The 17,577-nt window shown below is 38.5% G+C and overlaps 2 protein-coding genes across 4 annotated transcripts in view; one reads left to right on the plus strand and one right to left on the minus strand.

Annotated features, from left to right (window-relative positions):
- LOC119885596 (centromere protein P) overlaps nt 1-17,577 on the minus strand; it is a 109,418-nt gene that overhangs the window by 75,710 nt on the left and 16,131 nt on the right. The window lies entirely within an intron of this gene.
- ogna (osteoglycin, paralog a) lies at nt 6,776-16,602 on the plus strand. The gene is made up of 6 exons (XM_038695700.1): nt 6,776-7,039; nt 9,403-9,463; nt 10,239-10,403; nt 12,488-12,690; nt 13,960-14,052; nt 14,286-16,602. The coding sequence occupies exons 1-6, from the start codon at nt 6,875-6,877 to the stop codon at nt 14,454-14,456; spliced, it is 858 nt and encodes a 285-aa protein (XP_038551628.1). The 5' UTR covers nt 6,776-6,874; the 3' UTR covers nt 14,457-16,602.

Raw genomic sequence — 17,577 nt, forward strand, 5'->3', positions numbered from 1 at the left:
ACCTGTTAAAAACAATAGCATTTTACAATTTAAAGCTTCCCCAACAAAGGAATTAAGTATTTTTATAGTATTGTTTTTTTGTTGCTTTTCAGATGAGGGTCTAAGGATAGGGTAGGAGAGGGTGTTTTGTACAGACTATAAAGCCATCTGACATAAACTTTATTGATTTTAAGCTGTATAAATAAAACTAACTTGACTACAAAGTACAAAAATGTCACAAAAGAACAAAAACACCAATTGAATAATTAATAATAATTATAATATTTTTATTTTTTAGAGCACTTTCACCAGAAACACTGATTTGAAACAGTACTTGGATGTCACACAAAATAAGGGAAACAACTTTTGCTCTTTCAAATAAGACAATTCTTTAATTTCTTCCTTTCTACTGGACTGATGCACATATTGGACTGTAGGCTGTAGTTATTAGTTGAATTTCAGGTTAGATGTTGTTGAAACTATTGTTAATTATACAATATTCAGACAATTGAAAATTGTCATGTACATCTCAGAGCTTTATTAAGTTACTGCAAATGCAGTAGATTTCATACTGCTGCTGCTTCACATTAAAAGCATTCAACAGGGGGAGCACAGGGTGGCTTTTATTGTGAAGCAGTCACCGAAAAATGTAAAATTTAGCACTGACTGTGATCATTCATCAAACCATGCGTCTGCAAAGCTTGGTCATTTTTGAAAGTGGATCAGTTTCAAATACTGCAAGGAGTTAAGGAACAAGAAGAGGCAGCCACAGTGAGGTGTTAGATGAAGAGTTGCAGGCAATAGACTACACACCTCAAACTCATCAGCAAGGTAATCAACTCCCTTTATTGTGCTCTGCTGTTGTGTGGAAAACTACTCACGCCATGCCCAGCATGAAACCAGGCGTTGGTTGCCTTTATTTTTTATGAAGTTTATTTGGTTGCACTGTATACAGATGCCCCTTCCATTGTATTCGATTTTTAGTAATGGGGATAAAAGCACACACTTTCAGATAGTTTCTCCTTGAAAGCCTCCATGGTGTTGCACAATATTTTTATGAAGGTTCCCATTTCGTTTGTATTGTGCACATGCACAAGGACACATGCAAGTGAGATACACATTCCTACCGCCAGTTTAATTCTATTCATCTAATCAACATCGATAACCGGTAAAGGGGTGCACAAACATTACAATTGGAAAGCCATTTGAATTTTTGATTTAGGCACACACAACTAACTGGACCAAGTTAGACCAGGTCCAGTACATGCTGGACTAGTTGATGTTGACAGTTGGGTAAGTGTCTGATGAAATTCTCTTCTGTCCAATTCTCTAGACAGAGTTTACAGTCCTTGTTGTTCCTCATGTATCAAACCGTTTCCAATGTGTCCATCTCTGTCTTGGTACCAAAACACGATTTAAAAAAAAAAGAGAAAAAAAAAGAAAAGGCTTACTCATGTTGCGAGAAACACTGAGCGAGTCAACATGACAGGAATAATGTGTGTTTAGTGTGTTCTTATGGGTGGCTTTCCCCATCAACTTGCTTTAGTGGACTACCAGTGAAAAACACCCTGAGATCCCAAACTCTGGCATAGAAAATTAGTGATAGTAAAAACATTCTCCAGTTACTGGACCTCTTTCCCAGAGTCATAAAAGTTTAAAAGGTGTGCAAAATTGCTAACACACCTGTAACAGTCTGGGCTCATGTTCCTTGGATGTTTATATCTGGGCCCCCTTCTTTTTCCTCTCCTCTTGAACACTGAAATACTCACATGTTTTCTATTGAACTGTTTTGCTGTTAAACTTCAGTCTTTGCTCTTTTGCTCTGCTTGTTTATAGAGAAGTACTGTCTCTTATCCTTTTTTTTCCCCCTTCTTCATTTCACCATGTCTAGGGACACCAAAATAAAAAAAAGCAAATTCTTTAGAACTGCTCTGGGGAAGCCCAACATCTCTCTGGTTTGACAACCAAGGTTGAAATCAACCCAAGAACAGCTGGACCTCAACAGCTGTTGAAAAGACAGAGTGAACAGAGTCTCTTCATTTTTGTTACTGAGAATCCCTTGGCCCCTCTGCTTTGGAAACTTCTCCCATACTTTTTTGCCATTTCCCAGTAATTCTGTTTCTGATTCATTTCTGGCATGTTTTTGTGTTTATCATATTAGCAGTTATTTATTGATGTGTTATTGCCTATACAGCACTTCATAACCCCTTCGCTATAGAGGTCTGATACGTATCAAACCACAGAGATGCATTAATTAGAGAGAAGAAAAGCTGATACATGTTCTCAAAACATTTTCCATCATTATTCTGTTTGGAGGTTACTCAGACCACCGAGAACCTGTTCACCCTTTTCTATCATATTCAAGAGCATTTTAATTTTGTTCATCAACCAATTAACTCAACTAGGAGATTTCACAAGTAGATAATTTATGACCTTGAGATACTTGAGTTTCTTCACTAAAGGCAGCAACTCACTCTGAAGGGGCAAATTCACTAGTGCCATGACTTCAGATGTGGTAATGAGCTTTAGAGTATTCTTCACAAGGGAGGAGTGGAGTACTGAGAGATCGACAGGAGGATTGGTGTAGTGTCGGCAGTAATGCAGTATTGTACTGGACTGTTGTGGTCAAGAGGGAGCTGGGCCTGGAGGTGTAGCTCTCAATTTGCCACTCAGTCAATTTACATTCCAACAATCACCTGCAGCCATGAGTTCTGGGTAATGACCAAAAGAATGAGATCACTGTACGAGCAACCTAATGCAGAAAGCAAAGTGACTTATTCATGCAGTGTGATTACATACAAAGTAAAAGCAAAGAGACAAATTCGTGCTGGGGGACTTGAACACGCAAATTGTGTTTGGTCATATGAGGATTTATTTTCACTCTCGCTTCTCAACCTGTCTGCAGCAGAGAGCCACAGAGGTGCCGATCTCCACTGTTGCGATTGTCTGTCTCTGTCTTACAGAGCTCTGTTCATAGTTATACAGAGACTGGTGTGATGGAAATTATATGCTTTACTTATTTTAATCCTTTTATTTGAGAAGACTCACGGATATGATAAAAACACTAAACATTAAACTGAACTTAGAGAAACGTAAGCGAGGAATTTGGACAACCTGGTAAGTTCTGAAAATATGTGTTGTTTGATTTCACCTATCGGTAGTCCTTTACTATAAAACAAGTTAGCATAGCATATCACCTTGGTATCCCACATAAAGAGCTGTAGGACGTGGATAGGGAGAGGGACATCTTGGCTACATTAGTGTCGGGTTATGCTAGTTTGTGGTCGTGTTTTCTGACCGTTAGAAATCAAATGTTCATAGTTGTTCTGGAAGGCAACACTCAAAGGTGAAGTGAAAAGTCGGAAGCAGATTTGTTTGTGCAACTTTTGCATTAGATACAAGTCATCAATGAGTCAATTTAATTTTTTGGTTTTAATTTTTATGGTTAAACGTTTAAATTTCAATGTCAGCTTTATTATTATCATCATCCCAATGAAAATTTTGTCTGCAGGCAGGGAAATAAACGCACAAGTCACAGGAATACACTGATGACAATAAACAGCAACAATCAGAAGTCAAAGGCACAATCTAAAACATATTCATGAAAATAAATTTTAAAAATTAAGACCAACCTGGTAGCCAAATAGTTACAGTGTATGCTAGATAACTGCAAAGTTCCCTGTTAGATTCCAGCGGGGGACCACTGTTGTATGTCATACTGTACCCCTCTTTCTCTCTCTCTCCCTGTTTTCTGCCTCTTCACGGTCAACTGTCCATTAAAGGCAAAAAAAATCTATACAACAAAAAACACTATAGACGTATAGCAATAAAGTAAATGTCTTAATCTGATGTTGCACCAATGTGTGATGTTGGTCATTTGTGTACAGTTAATATGAAAGGTCCATACAAAAATACAGTCAGTAGGCCTCATAAGAGACTTCTGATATATTAAGGACAACCGAAGATGATTGTGAACACAACAAGCAACTCCCAAACTAATCCCATTTCTAACATGATTGTTATTGATCAGTTTATTCATGCAAATCAAGGATAAGCATCAAAGTGTACAAAGCATATGACTGATTAAAGAGGTGGTATTATGCTCATTTTCAGGTTCAAAATCTTATTTAGAGGTTGTACCAGAACAGGTTTACATGGTTTCATTTTCAAAAAACACCTTATTTTTTGTCATATTGCACATTGCTGCAGCTCCTCTTTTCACCCTGTGTGTGAAGGCTTCGTTTTAGCTACCAAGTGATACATCTTGTCTCTACAATATCTTTGTTGGGAGTTGCACATGCACAGTTCCTAGTTAAGGACTACTAGCCAATAAGAAGCCGAGAAGGGCAGGTCAGCGAAAGGCCGGTAATAGCCAATCAGAAGCAGAGAAGGGTGGGCCATTGAGAAGAGAAGCGGGCCAATGGGCGTGTTGGACTAGCCGCTTGGCCAGCATTATGAGGCGCATTTAGCTTTCATCCTTGTGACATCACAGGGATGAAAGGGAAGTGGCTGGACTATAAACGAGCTGTTTTCAGAGCAGTGTTTTCTGTGGGAGATGGAAACTCCCTTTGGGCTGGACTTTGGGCTTTTTCACTTTGCAAACCTATTACATGAACAAAAAGGTATATAACTCAATAAAGGAGAGTGAAAAAGCCAAAAAGCATAATATGACCTCTTTAAGGGAGTGTTGTTAATGGTAGAGTCTGCCTGATATTACTTACTAATTCCACATATACAATGAATACAAAGGACTGTGGCACTGTTGGTGTGTTGCTCTACGTGTGAAGTTATGTGAGACAACCAAATAAATGTTTCATATCAGAAAGCAGAACAGAAAGTCAAAAATGTTCAAAAATGAGAAACATCTGAACTTTTGAACAACATTCTCATTCAAGACACTGCATCATCAGGAAGGAAGCAGTAAGGAAACCAAATGCTGGAGGGACTGTCCTGGCTCCAGTCTCACGAACCGAGTCCTCAGTTGGTTTAGGTAGAGCACCTTCTGTCAGAAGCACAGTCTAAATCCAACAGGACACTCATTTAAAACTATGCTTCATGTTTAGTGAGACATTTGTTAGTCCGTGCCTACAATTCTAAAAGCTTCTGTAATTTAGCTTTCATGTAAATGAACGTGTAAACTCAAGACAACTGCAAGGTGGATTAAGACACGCTTAATCTGTCCATAGTACATGTTCACATTACTTCATTCCCATAACCACATTAAGGAACTGCCTCTTTGATAATACTGCTGTAATTTCACTTACAGATGGGTGACAAATTAAAGTAAAACCCATCACAAAGTTTGTTGGTAAGGTCTTGTTCCACTATGCCCATGCTGACCCGTGTCCACTGCTGAAAGTGCCTACAGTGGGAACATTAGCATCAGAACTGGGCCATTGAGAAGGTGGCCTGGTCTGATGAATCCCGTTCCTTTTAAATCACGTGGATGGCCAGGTGCGTGTGCATTGCATACATGGGGAAAACATAGCACCAGGATGGATTAAGGGAAGAAAGCAAGCTGGCAGAGTGTGATGGTTTGGGCAATGTTCTGCTGGGAAACCTTGGGTCCTGCCATTAATGTGGATGTCACTTTGACACATCCTACCTACTGAAATATTGTAACAAAACATGTACACCCTTTAATGGAAATGGTATTCCCTGATGGCAGTGGCATCTTTCAGCAGGATGTTGTGAGCAGCCACAAAAGTAAAACGGTTCAGGAATGGTTTGAGGAACATAACGAGTTCAGGGTGTTGGATGGCTATGGGATGTGCTGGACAAACAAGTGTTCAAACTCCAACTTATAGGACTTAAAGGATCTGCTACTAACGTCTTGGTGCCAGAATCCACAGTACACCTTCAGAGGTCTAGTGAAGTCCGTGCCTCAACGGGTCAGGGCTGTTTGGCAGCAAAAGGGGGTCATACCCAATATTAGGCTGGTGGTCATAATTAGGGCTGTCGCGATAACCGCAAAATTGAAATACCGTGCTATTCGTCAAGCCTACCACGGAGGATGGCAAGCACTGCAACAACCGCAATGTTCATACTTTACACTTCAGTGTGTTCAATTAATAAATTAGTCCGCAACAAGCTCTAACGGTTAAAGGACGGATCGCCATGGGTTTTACGTGACCTGACTTCAAACTTGGAGGCTGTAAGTGTTGCCGTGTTTAGTGTTGTTTACCGTTTATTTTAAAAGTTAGCTAACTTGGCGTTAGCATACAACTCCTCTCAGAGTGAGAGTTGTCGTCCAGAAAGTCATGCAGATTCTACTATTGGTCAGTCCAAAGTAATCACATAAATTTTACACTATAATCAGTGTCTGTCTAACAGCTGCTAAATGTGTTGTCTGACCAATGGCTACTATAATAACCAAGCCAGTGAAGAGAAAAAAACTAAACACTCATCCAGCCTAATGAAAGATAGGTTGGTTATTATGAGTCGTTACCGAGTGGCCAGGCAGAGACCACAGACATTCCTCCTGACAAAACACTCGCACTGTGGATGTCAACTTTCAATTTTTCTGCTTTCTCTGCAGTTTTAGCTGTGCATATTTTTTCCTGTACACATTTAAGGCACATAACAGAAACAATTGACACTTTATTCTCTCTTTGACTTTTATCATATGAGCCTTTTTTGGCGTGTCTGCCTCTCTCTGTGCATCCTGTATGTGTGTGTCTCTCTCTCTCTCTCTCACTAGTGGGTGGTCAGGGAAGGGTTAAGTGCTCTCCTCTATAAACTCTGCTTTAAGAGTCTGCTGGAAGCTACTGGTCCAGCCTTTAAATACAGTCATTTGAGACATCCCAACAGGGGCTCATAGTAGAGTGCAGCTGCTGACCCAAAACTTAAGATTTAAGGAGAGCTGGTGTGTCGGCGTCACACTGCTTTGGACAGCATGAAGGCTTTCTTATTCACCTGTATACTGGTGCCGTGGCTGGTGGCAGCCTCGGCCAGGAAGTTTGACCAGGACTCACAGTTGATACTGGGATCTCTACCTGTCAGGGAGCTGAATGGATACGTGCGTGACCACAGTGACATTTTGAAATCAAGGAGGGCTAGGGTAAGAACTTTATTACTTACATGATGCTTCTCTACCAAAATATATTCTCTTTAAAAACTCTGGCAATTGCATTTATATATATTATGTATGCACATTTTTCCACAAGTAGTCCATTGTCACAAGTAAACAGTTGTTTTTGCCTTTTATTTACAGCATGACTTCAGAAGACAATCCTTACATTTGGTTGGTTGTCACATTAACATAATACTTAAAAGTGATAAGGATACATTTACCACAAACACCATTAAATTAAAAACAAACATTCTACTTTTGATACATTAAAATTGAGCACAGAGACACTACCAAGATTTTGGTCAGACCAGACAAATTTTCTCTTATCAGGGAAATGTCTGCTAGCAGATAAGATTAAAAAGATGTGATGATTCAAACAGATCCAACATAAGATATAAGATAGTAGTTGATAGATAGATAATAGTTTGCAATATTCAAAATCAAATATGCATGCACATTATTCTAAAAACTGATATTACACTTCAATGTTTAGTCAACTAATTTGTTTTCTCCAACTTGCAGACAACAGAATCTGTCAAACTGTTAGCACTCGACTTCACCGTCCTCCTCCAAGAGATAATAATTCATTCAGTTCACAGTTTACATACACACACCCACCCACCCACATCCACCCACCCCCACCCACACCCACCCACCTCCACCCACACCCACCCACCTTGCAGTGTCTAAAGTCTTCTTCCATCTGACAAACCAAACCCAGAATAAACCACACTAACCTCTAAGAAATATTTGGACAAACCAAAACCAAAGTCTGGTCTGGTTCGTCCTTTGGGAAACACTTGCAGAAAGTGAAAAACCCACTAACAATCCAGAAAATAAAAGGGAAAGTGAGAGGAAAAATGTCTCTAACTAAAAATTTAATTAAGTACCAGTTTTTTTATACAAGACTCTGTCAGTGCCAGACCATTCAGAGGTCCAAAAATCCTCAGGCTGAAGGATGAAATATATCACAAGCTCAAAAGGTCTAATGGCTTCTGGGGTCAGGGGCTAAGAATGCACAAATCAAACAAACAAAGCCCTGTCATGGACCGATGTGACTACAAAGACACTTCTGAAAAGATGTATTGACCAGATATCAGACATTGGAGCCAGCAGCTCACGACAACAGTTAAAGTCATCACCACAAAATAAAGATTAAACAATTTCTTCAACACTGCAACAATAACTAGAATCATCTACACCACAGCAGTTAAGGCTGTGGTCAGTTCTCACCAGGAAGCCAGCTGTGGAATATTATGCGGACTGCTACAGAAAGCTCTGCCAGCCAATATATCCTGGCCATCAACGTTAGATGTTTGATAATGAGGGCCCTGAGTGGAACAGACAAACAGCAGAATTGTGTGACAAACTGCAGCCTCCTCATTAATTTCCATCAGACCACTGTGTTGGCAAACAGGGGGGCCAGATACTGAGTCTCTGGCCGAATCAACCAGCAAAAAAGTTGCGAAAACATCATCCAACAATGTACAGCATTCGCCAATCCAATACATCCAAGCACACATTTCTAGTAGATGACTTGTAACGTGTAATTCTACTGGTCACCTGGATGATAACTTACCAGAGTTGAAAAATTCTGGTCATAGTACTATTACATGCTAAACATTGTTTTGCTGTTAATAAACCTTTGAATTCATGGATCTGTTACTGAAACTGAGGCCGTATTTCCTCTTCTCAGATGTACTTCAAGCAATATGCCCGTACCAACACAGACTCTTGTGTTGTTGTTTTCTGTTTTGTTTTTTTTTAAAACAAAACACCACTTTTAAACAATGGTATTTACGGTCTGCATGCCCACTTAGCTGTAGTTTATTAGCCCCAAAAGTATCTCTATTAGACTAAATTTCTTGTTCTCCAATTCTTACTTTCACACATTCAGTTATCACCTTCACTGTTTACGATTACTGGTACTAATCGCCACAATCACCATCAGTGTGTAAATAGCATACTCCAAATAAAACTGTGGGTTTATCCCGGTCTACATGCCTGTGGCTGTGAGAGAAAACTGTACAACGGTTGGTGTCTCTCTTTTTCTTTAGTTCAACCATTTAATCAAACCTAACCAAAACCAAAGCACCTTGTTTACCAGCACAATTAATTTTGTATTTTACCTCAGTATTAGTGTTATCAAACCAACTCCAGGCTGAATCAACCAGAATGTAGTACAGATATTTCTTCTGTTAGTTTCCACCAAACTGTATCAAATTTGACACAGTGCTATGTGTTAGCAATGGCATATTTCCAAAACTGACCTACTAACCCTGGCAGGGTAAATGTTTTGCTCTAGCCAGTGAACTGGCCCGTATATGAACAGACCATGTTTTCTCCTGCAGAGGGCGCTGCCTCTTGCTGATGAACCTGATGACAGCCCAATCCCAGAAGGAGATGTCTCTGGTAAGAGTAAAATCTGTTTACCTTTGCTGCATTCCAAATGGCATTGTTTTTATTTTTCCTGCATGCTGCAGCTGCCCTTACTAAGTATGTACCATTGCATGCAGTATTCATACAACTGGGACATACTATTTTATCATAACATTTTGCCTTGAACTTTGATCCACTTGCTCCTCATGCTGTGCAGAGGATTGTGGGTCAGAAAAGCCAAAAAAGCATGCAGATTTAAATACTGCAAAATACTGGGAAGTACTGGGAAAGGAACTGTGGGGATTGGAGATGTAAGCTGGTGTGAGTCCATGTATGCCTTTAAAACCAAACAAAAAGAATCAATTTTATATTTCACTGATAAACAGCGTAGAGAGTCCAGTACAGCGAAGATTATTATCTCTGCTTAGTGCTAGTTAGTAGTCTTGCATTGTGAGTTAGCTAAAGGTGAGCTAGGGATGATTGACTCCCACATAAAGAGTTATAGTAGTGAATGTGTGAGTCATAAAAGCATTAAAATGGTACTATTTTGATACCTACTTCTTACATCACAAATCGTACGATTTTCTGCTTTTTTTGTCTTACAAGATGAACGCAATTTCCTTTGATCATACAAAACAAGACATTTGAACACATAACCTTGGGCTTAATGAAATTGTCATGACATTTTATAGGCTAAACAATTAAATCGACAATAGTGTTAGAGAAATGGTTAAAATAAACGTAAACAAGACCATAGACGATTATTCTGAAGACGGCTTGATGTTTGTGTGGTGCCTGTGTGTTGCAGACCTGCCCACCTGCCTACTGTGTGTGTGTCTGACTGGTTCAGTATACTGTGAGGAGGTCAGTCCAGACATGACCAGTGTTCCCACCCTGCCTAAAGAGACAGCCTACCTGTATGCCCGTTTCAACAAGATCAAAAAGATCAGCACTAAAGACTTTGCTGAAATTGGTAAGTTGGAGGTGAATGCTTTGCCAGATTCTTTGATTAGATATTTTATACTGCATTTCATTATGTAGAGAAAGTCAATTGTGTTAAAAGGAGCATTACACTACTTTTACAGGTTCAGTTAACTAGTCATGGTTGGTTCGAGTCAACCTGTGAAAACAGTTGCTGTTTGCTTGACTTGTGATGGTGTCATAGTGATGTGATCACAGCTCATTCATGGCGACTACCAATTTATGGCATTAAGCCTACCTAAACTACTACATTACTATTAGACAAATATGAAGAAGTTAAACACATAATCTAGGTTAAAAGCAACACAGTTGCAGCTGCCAAATACAGGAAGAATATCATGACTGTGTGAATGCGTAGGTTAACAGGCTTTTAATATCACTGCCCCATCATCTGAATAAAATTAAATTAGTGATTCCATTAAATTCATATATTGCTTAGGTAACGGGTGTGGTTATTCTTATGGCATGTATGACAATTTTATCCTCATTCTTTCAGCTTTTCAACATTAAAAGCCAGTGGCACTGAATAAGTGGTTGTTCAACTCACTTTGAAAAAAATCTTACCGTCTTACTTGAAAAAAATCATAAATTTTCCAAAAATTGTTCTAAATTAACTTCATATAACAACAAAACGAAAAATCTATTCATGCCATAAAAAGGACTCAAATAGTTGGTGGAAAGACTGTATCTTAACCACGGCTTCAGTTACCAGCATTAACTGAAAACTCACCACATTACCTGCACCCAAATAGGAAAAGGTGGGGCAGTAAATGTCCAGTCTCTATAATAAAATAAAGAAATGTAACCTAAGGTTATAATAAACAAGGTCATATAAAACTCCATTTGAAAAAGAATATCTGCTCCTAATAATTTCCCTAACATAAAACAGAAAAATTAAACCATTTCTTTAAACAGCTGTGACATGGGTATGTGAAATGGGCTTGGGAGCAAAGAAAAAAAAACAAAAACAAATATATAGCTTATAAAACATTCTGAGGGATCGTTAAAGAAAGGTGATGCCGTTTTACAAGAGAATTGATTGGTCAGTAGGCAGGTGCATTTAAAGCGTTAATCTCTTATCTTTAACAGTTAGCTGTTCAGCATAAGTTACCATGTCAGTGTACCCCGAAGTGAAGAAGAAGTGAACAGCTTTGAGTTAACCTCAAATCCTGGTTTGTAACATAGGCCCCTGGAGTTGTGGAGTTTGAAAGATGTTGGAGTTTTCCATGTTGGGAGGGGTCTGATGAAAAGACACCATCTATTGCATTATGGAAAATGTAGGATTCAGTGTTTTTGGTGTTTACCCCAAATTTGGAACTAAAAGTCAGGACTTTATGGACATGCAAAAGTAAAATCACTGGGAAGTATAGGTGCATGTCATCAGTGTAGCAACGGTATGGGTAAGTAGGGTAAAAATAACATTTTCTGCGGGATTTACCTTCAAAAACAAGATGACTAGCTGCTTCTGACGTTCCATTAGCTCACCATGCATCTAAGACATATGACAGGTGTCCTGTGATGAGTTCTGACAGCAGAATTTAACATGACAAATACACCAAAGATATCAGCTTCTGTTGATGGGTTATGGTTTGGTGATGTTGGGGTCTGGTTCATAATATGCTTAGCCTTGTTTGCCAGGTTGAAGGACCTTCAAAGTCACCACCACTGAGTAACTCATATCAACTTATGACGACAAAATCAGTTCAGCTTCACTCCTGATGATGGCAACATATAAGACACATTGTAATGTTATCTGAAAGTATTCCACTTTAAGAGTTCAATCATAATTTGTAAGATTCAGCTCAACAGGTGACAGTGACATCAATGATTATACATTTACTTCTCAGTAATAAATTAAAGTAGAACATCACAATTTTGGGAAAAAGGAAAATGTTCAGGGGGAAAATTAGATACAAGGAGTTCAATTTGTCATGGATGTGGCGATTTGCACCACTGCTAAACAATATCCTAGGGGAAACCCTGACCCCAATGAGAAACATCAGTGTTTTAAATTAGCTGTTCAGACTCACTGGCTACAACTGTAATAACAGTTTTTTATCCCCATCTAATCAACAGTGACCCTGAAGAGGATTGACCTGACGGGAAACCTGATCTCAGAGATTGAAGACGGGGCATTCTCTAAGCTAACCCTTCTGGAGGAATTATCTCTGGCTGAGAACAAACTGGTCAAACTTCCTATGCTCCCTGCCAAACTCACATCCTTCAACGCAAACTACAACCTCCTCAAAACCAAGGGCGTCAAAGCCAATGCTTTCAAGGTACACACCAATCATCAACTCTCCCAACTTTTTCAATTAGGAGTATCCCATTCTGATGGGAAGACTTAAAAAAAATTAAGGGGACTATTTGTTGCCAAGTTATCTTCAGAGAGATACAAACGGATGAACAAAGGCTTAAATGATGAAACTGTCAAGAGCTCTGATAATGATTACAGGCTGTCCCCATCTTGTACTGTGTCCTGTAAATTTCAATTACAATGTACTACAGGATATTATGCAACAACACTTCAGGTGACTATAAGACATATTACAGACAACCATTACAGGAAAGCTTTGATGGAGTCAGAACTTTCAAAGACCTATATTAGTTAGTTCAATGATAAGTCAACAGTAACATTTTGGGAAATAAGCGCATTACCTTTCTTCCAAGAGCAAGATGAGAATTGTGGAGTTTAGGGGAGTTACATGTTGGAACTATTTCTTGACAGTATATCCATCCGCCCAGTTTTTCTGTGCAGCAGCTCAAGCTATAGCATGGCTTTTGGTTATGGTCTCTGTACTGGCACAATGGCAACCTCAATGTGTCGACAAGACTTCAGGAAGCTGTCACTAAACCTGGCTGTTGTTGAACAAGAAATAGTTGCAGATCCTAACTCCCCCTAAAACCACATATCTGTTTGTATGTGCATTAAAGAGACAAGATACAGCGTGTTAATTAGTGGTCTTAGTGAGTTTTTATTCTAAGCTAACCACATCCTGACTCCAGCTTCTTACTGAATGTACAGACATACGATTCATATTAATCTTTTCAACTCAATCACAAAGAGAAAACAAAAAAGCACATTTTCCAAAATGTTAATGGATCCATTTAATTTATAGTAGGGCTGCACAGTTAATCCAGGTATTATCAAAATTAAATTTGGCCAAGTGGCATATGCAAATCGCAGAAGCTAACAAAACCTAGGTATTGTAGTGCTGCAGAGATACCAAGGCCCACAAATCGTGTCCTCCAGATGTGAGAAAACATGTTTGTTTGGAACAGACTCCAACAAATGTCAACTTCATTATGATTTTTTTCCAGTGAAAATGAAAATTGTAATATGTCAAAATAATGTAAATATGATTTTTTTTATAGTGCATTCCTAAGTCATAGTCACAACTTTGCTATTCCCAAAGAAAATCTGGTTTATGGCCAGGTATGCTGTGTATATTTTCAGTAAGTAAACTTCATTTACCACACAGTGAAAGGAAAACTAACAACTGTTAAATCTATTGAGTCTCCATGGTGTGAATTTGTTTCCCCAACAGAAAATGACCAAGCTGGTCAACCTGTTCCTGGCAAATAACCAGCTGGAAGCTGTTCCACACATCCCAGACAGTGTTAGGATCTTACATCTTCAGGTTAGTAAATTTTACTGCTAAAATATACACATATAAATTGACTTCAGAAACTACTGACACCCACCAGTTGCTGTGCAAGTGGTTCTTGGTTTACGGATCACATTCATTCATTTTTTTGCTAGAATTTACTAAGATTTTAATAAAAACTTTTCACCTGATCCTGAAGATTCTGTCTCTACCCGCTAAGATTTTATTATCCGTTACACTTTTGATACTGTTTCTATTTCCTCCAGAACAACAACATCACTGAGGTCAACATCAACACCTTCTGCAGGTCCAATGATACCTACTACCTACGCCCGAGCCTCAGTGAGGTCCGTATGGACGGCAACCCTGTGGTGCTGTCTAAGTACCCCGACAGCTTTACCTGTATGAAGGTACTACCTGTCGGACGGTATCGCTGAGGAGGCACAAACTTTACTGTAGCCCCTTTGTTGCTGATGGAGAAGTTCTTTCACAACAGAGTGCTGGGCAATACCATGACATTATAGATTTTGAGGTGCTGGTCCCATGGTGGGGATAACAATGTCAATGTTTTTACTTACCTAACCTACAAACAGCTTGTGACATTGTCAGGTCAAAATGACACCATTCACTGGACTGAAAGTGTAGAATTGAAGGAGTTTCTCTACTCTGGCCTTCTTCTGTTGTACTGACTCGTAGGGAGTACCAGACATTTAAATAGCAGCAGAAAGATGCACATGAGAGTTGTTGTTGTTGAGTCATAGTCACATGAATTGGTGCAAATCTACCTGAGAAGTAGTATGACCTCAATATGCGTCTAAAATCAGTGCTTCTTCTTGTTATGAATATCCTAACTGAAAAGCCTGCAGTCATTGCCGCCTTGTAGCTGCATCACATTACCTCCCTCATGTCTCTCCAACAACTCTGTCTTTTGAATCATGTGTTATACTCAGATGTTCCCAAGAAAAATGATGGAAGAGCTTGACAAAGAAGTTCAAACCCCACCTACTTTCACACGTAGGCAGGGTTCGTAAGATTTCTGTTTCAGACAACAACAACTGTCCAAAGCTTTTGACATACACTTTGTTTGAAGCACACTGAAGCATTGACAATGGGACTGTAAGTGACAAATAAATTTAGGCCACCTGTTCAAAAGACACCATAGCCTTCTTAATGTCCTTACATAATGCCAGTATAACTGATGCAATGCCTTGAATGAGTGGAGAAGCTTCAAACACATCTATGACAGTCCAATTTATTGTTTCATTTTGATCTGATACTATACCTTGATGAATGACGCTACACAAGCTGCTTGTGACATTGAACCAACACACATGCAGTCACAAGCCAACAGGCTTGTTTCTAACTTCCTGTACCTATTAGTTTAAAACACAACAGGAAAATTTTTTCACACACACTGAAGTGAATTCAAGCATTTTCTTGCTACAACTATAAATACTAAAGAAAAAAGATAATCTAAAACTTGTATTAGTGTAAAATCTCTAATTTTGAGGTTTTACATGAAATTAACAACAAAATGTTTTAGAATATGACATCAAGTAAAATGTCTAACAGGTGCTTTTAAAATGACCCACATGTTTCTCTTGCCTTGCTAAGCCAGATCACAGTTTTTATCATGCACATTATGGGTCATCTGGAATTTCATTTGAACAAAAGTGCGGTTATTGATTATGTGTATTAATGCTTTTGCATGCTTCATTTAAAATTTCCACACTAAAATTGTAGACAAAGTTAGTTTGTGAGATTTTGGCTGGCTTTGAGACTAACACGTTGCAAAAATAATAAAAGTTTTAAAAACAGAAGTTGACATACTGTCACCACTGAAATTAAATGTTAGTTTAAGAAACAGACCATGATTATAGATGTTTTTGGGTAAAGCACATTCCAATCTGTATTTTTTGTAGTTAATAATTTAGTCTTGATGAGAATAGGAGGGACAGTGTCTTACAAGCAAGATTATTACATGACAAAAAACAGAAAAAGGAAAATAGCCTGTGAGCATTGTTAAAATTTCTCATTAAATTAATTGTCTGTTCCTTTGAGATGTCTTGCTTGTCAGACTATTGATCCCAGCTGACACAGACAGCTGATAAACATTAGATTGTCCTGGTGTGCCAGCAGGAATAGTCTGTAAATGACTCACTGAGTGTTCGCTCAGAAAAATAAACAACACTGTGGGATTTTCATCTGCCATTGTGTGAAGTGATTTAATTTTTATCACTGCATTAAAATGCCTCTACATAAGTCTATGGCCAGACTTGTCCAAATGCAGGCTTTCTTAAGCATTTTGTGACTTAGCTTTACTTTGTTTTTTTTAATTTATAGACTCCAGTTGAAGTGAACTGGGGAGAGATGTATCTATGAACTATAGTAATGTGAAAGTTACTCCTTTTTATTTTGTCTGCTTTTAAAATGTCTTGCTTGTGTCCCTAACTCTTCGCTTCCAGTAATAAAAAATACTTTAGAAATGATTACTGATGTGAATAAGACAGTGGTGTACAGGAAGATGTGTATGTGACATGATATTGTAATAAAGTTAAACTTTTTTAATTAAAAATGTGTTTGGAATCATTGTTGGAGTCAGTTTAATATGTAAGGCAAAGCGTTTTTAATATTTAGCCTAAACTGCACTGAGGGCAAAACCTCTAATGTTAGAATATTTTGAAACCTTGTCTTCGTTACACTGCTTGTTCACCAGAGTTCACGGCAGAGTTTATTTTTAAACTGTAAAATGTCCACCTCAGTACATGTCATAATTACTTACCAAAATGTTTATATTAAATCAAAAAGGCAAATATTGACCAATATATTGTTTTTAAATGTTTAAAACTCTCAAATACATATATGACCCATAAGAATATCATTAGAGCTATAGATTTTGGTCTTTGCAAAGTGCTGAAACTGATATCACCATATCTTTAAACCACACAATTAGTACAACAAAAACACTATCCCCACAGCTGACTGTAGAGTATGTGCATGTTTGTGCAGCAGGGACATTTAACACTAATACTGTATGTCCTCAATGGAGAAATGCCAATCAGTGATTGGCCACATGCTTGTAAATGTCTGCAGTTTGTAACTGCTATGTAGCCAACAATCATCTGTAGTGCTGCAGTGACTGGCTGGCTAACGTTGTGGTCTACCACCAACAAAAATGTTAAGATTCCTGGCCAGGATTGTATGTGAATTCTTTGTGATTTAAATCTTTATTTGTTTTTTCCTTTAAATATATGTTCATGTCTGTGTGTCATTAAAGCATGGAAATAAGCATTCACGGCACTGCACACATTACAGCAGAGTGGTTACAATGGGAATTACATTTTTCCATAATAACACTAAAGAAAATGCAAGTAAAGCAAAATAAGAGTTTAGAGCATGCAGGCCAGTATGGAAAATGTGGGTTAATCCTCCTTCAGCCCGGCCAACTTGGCAGAACATTACATTCTCCAAGTAAACAGGAGAATAGGTTCCATATTGCTTCTGCAGCTTGATTAACTATTTGACATTTTACTGCTACCTCTTCAATAAAGTCCCACC

Source organism: Micropterus salmoides, unplaced genomic scaffold (assembly GCF_014851395.1).
Source record: "Micropterus salmoides isolate LMB-PRFRI ecotype aquatic unplaced genomic scaffold, ASM1485139v1 Ms_hic_scaffold_4, whole genome shotgun sequence".
Lineage (NCBI taxonomy): Eukaryota > Metazoa > Chordata > Actinopteri > Centrarchiformes > Centrarchidae > Micropterus > Micropterus salmoides.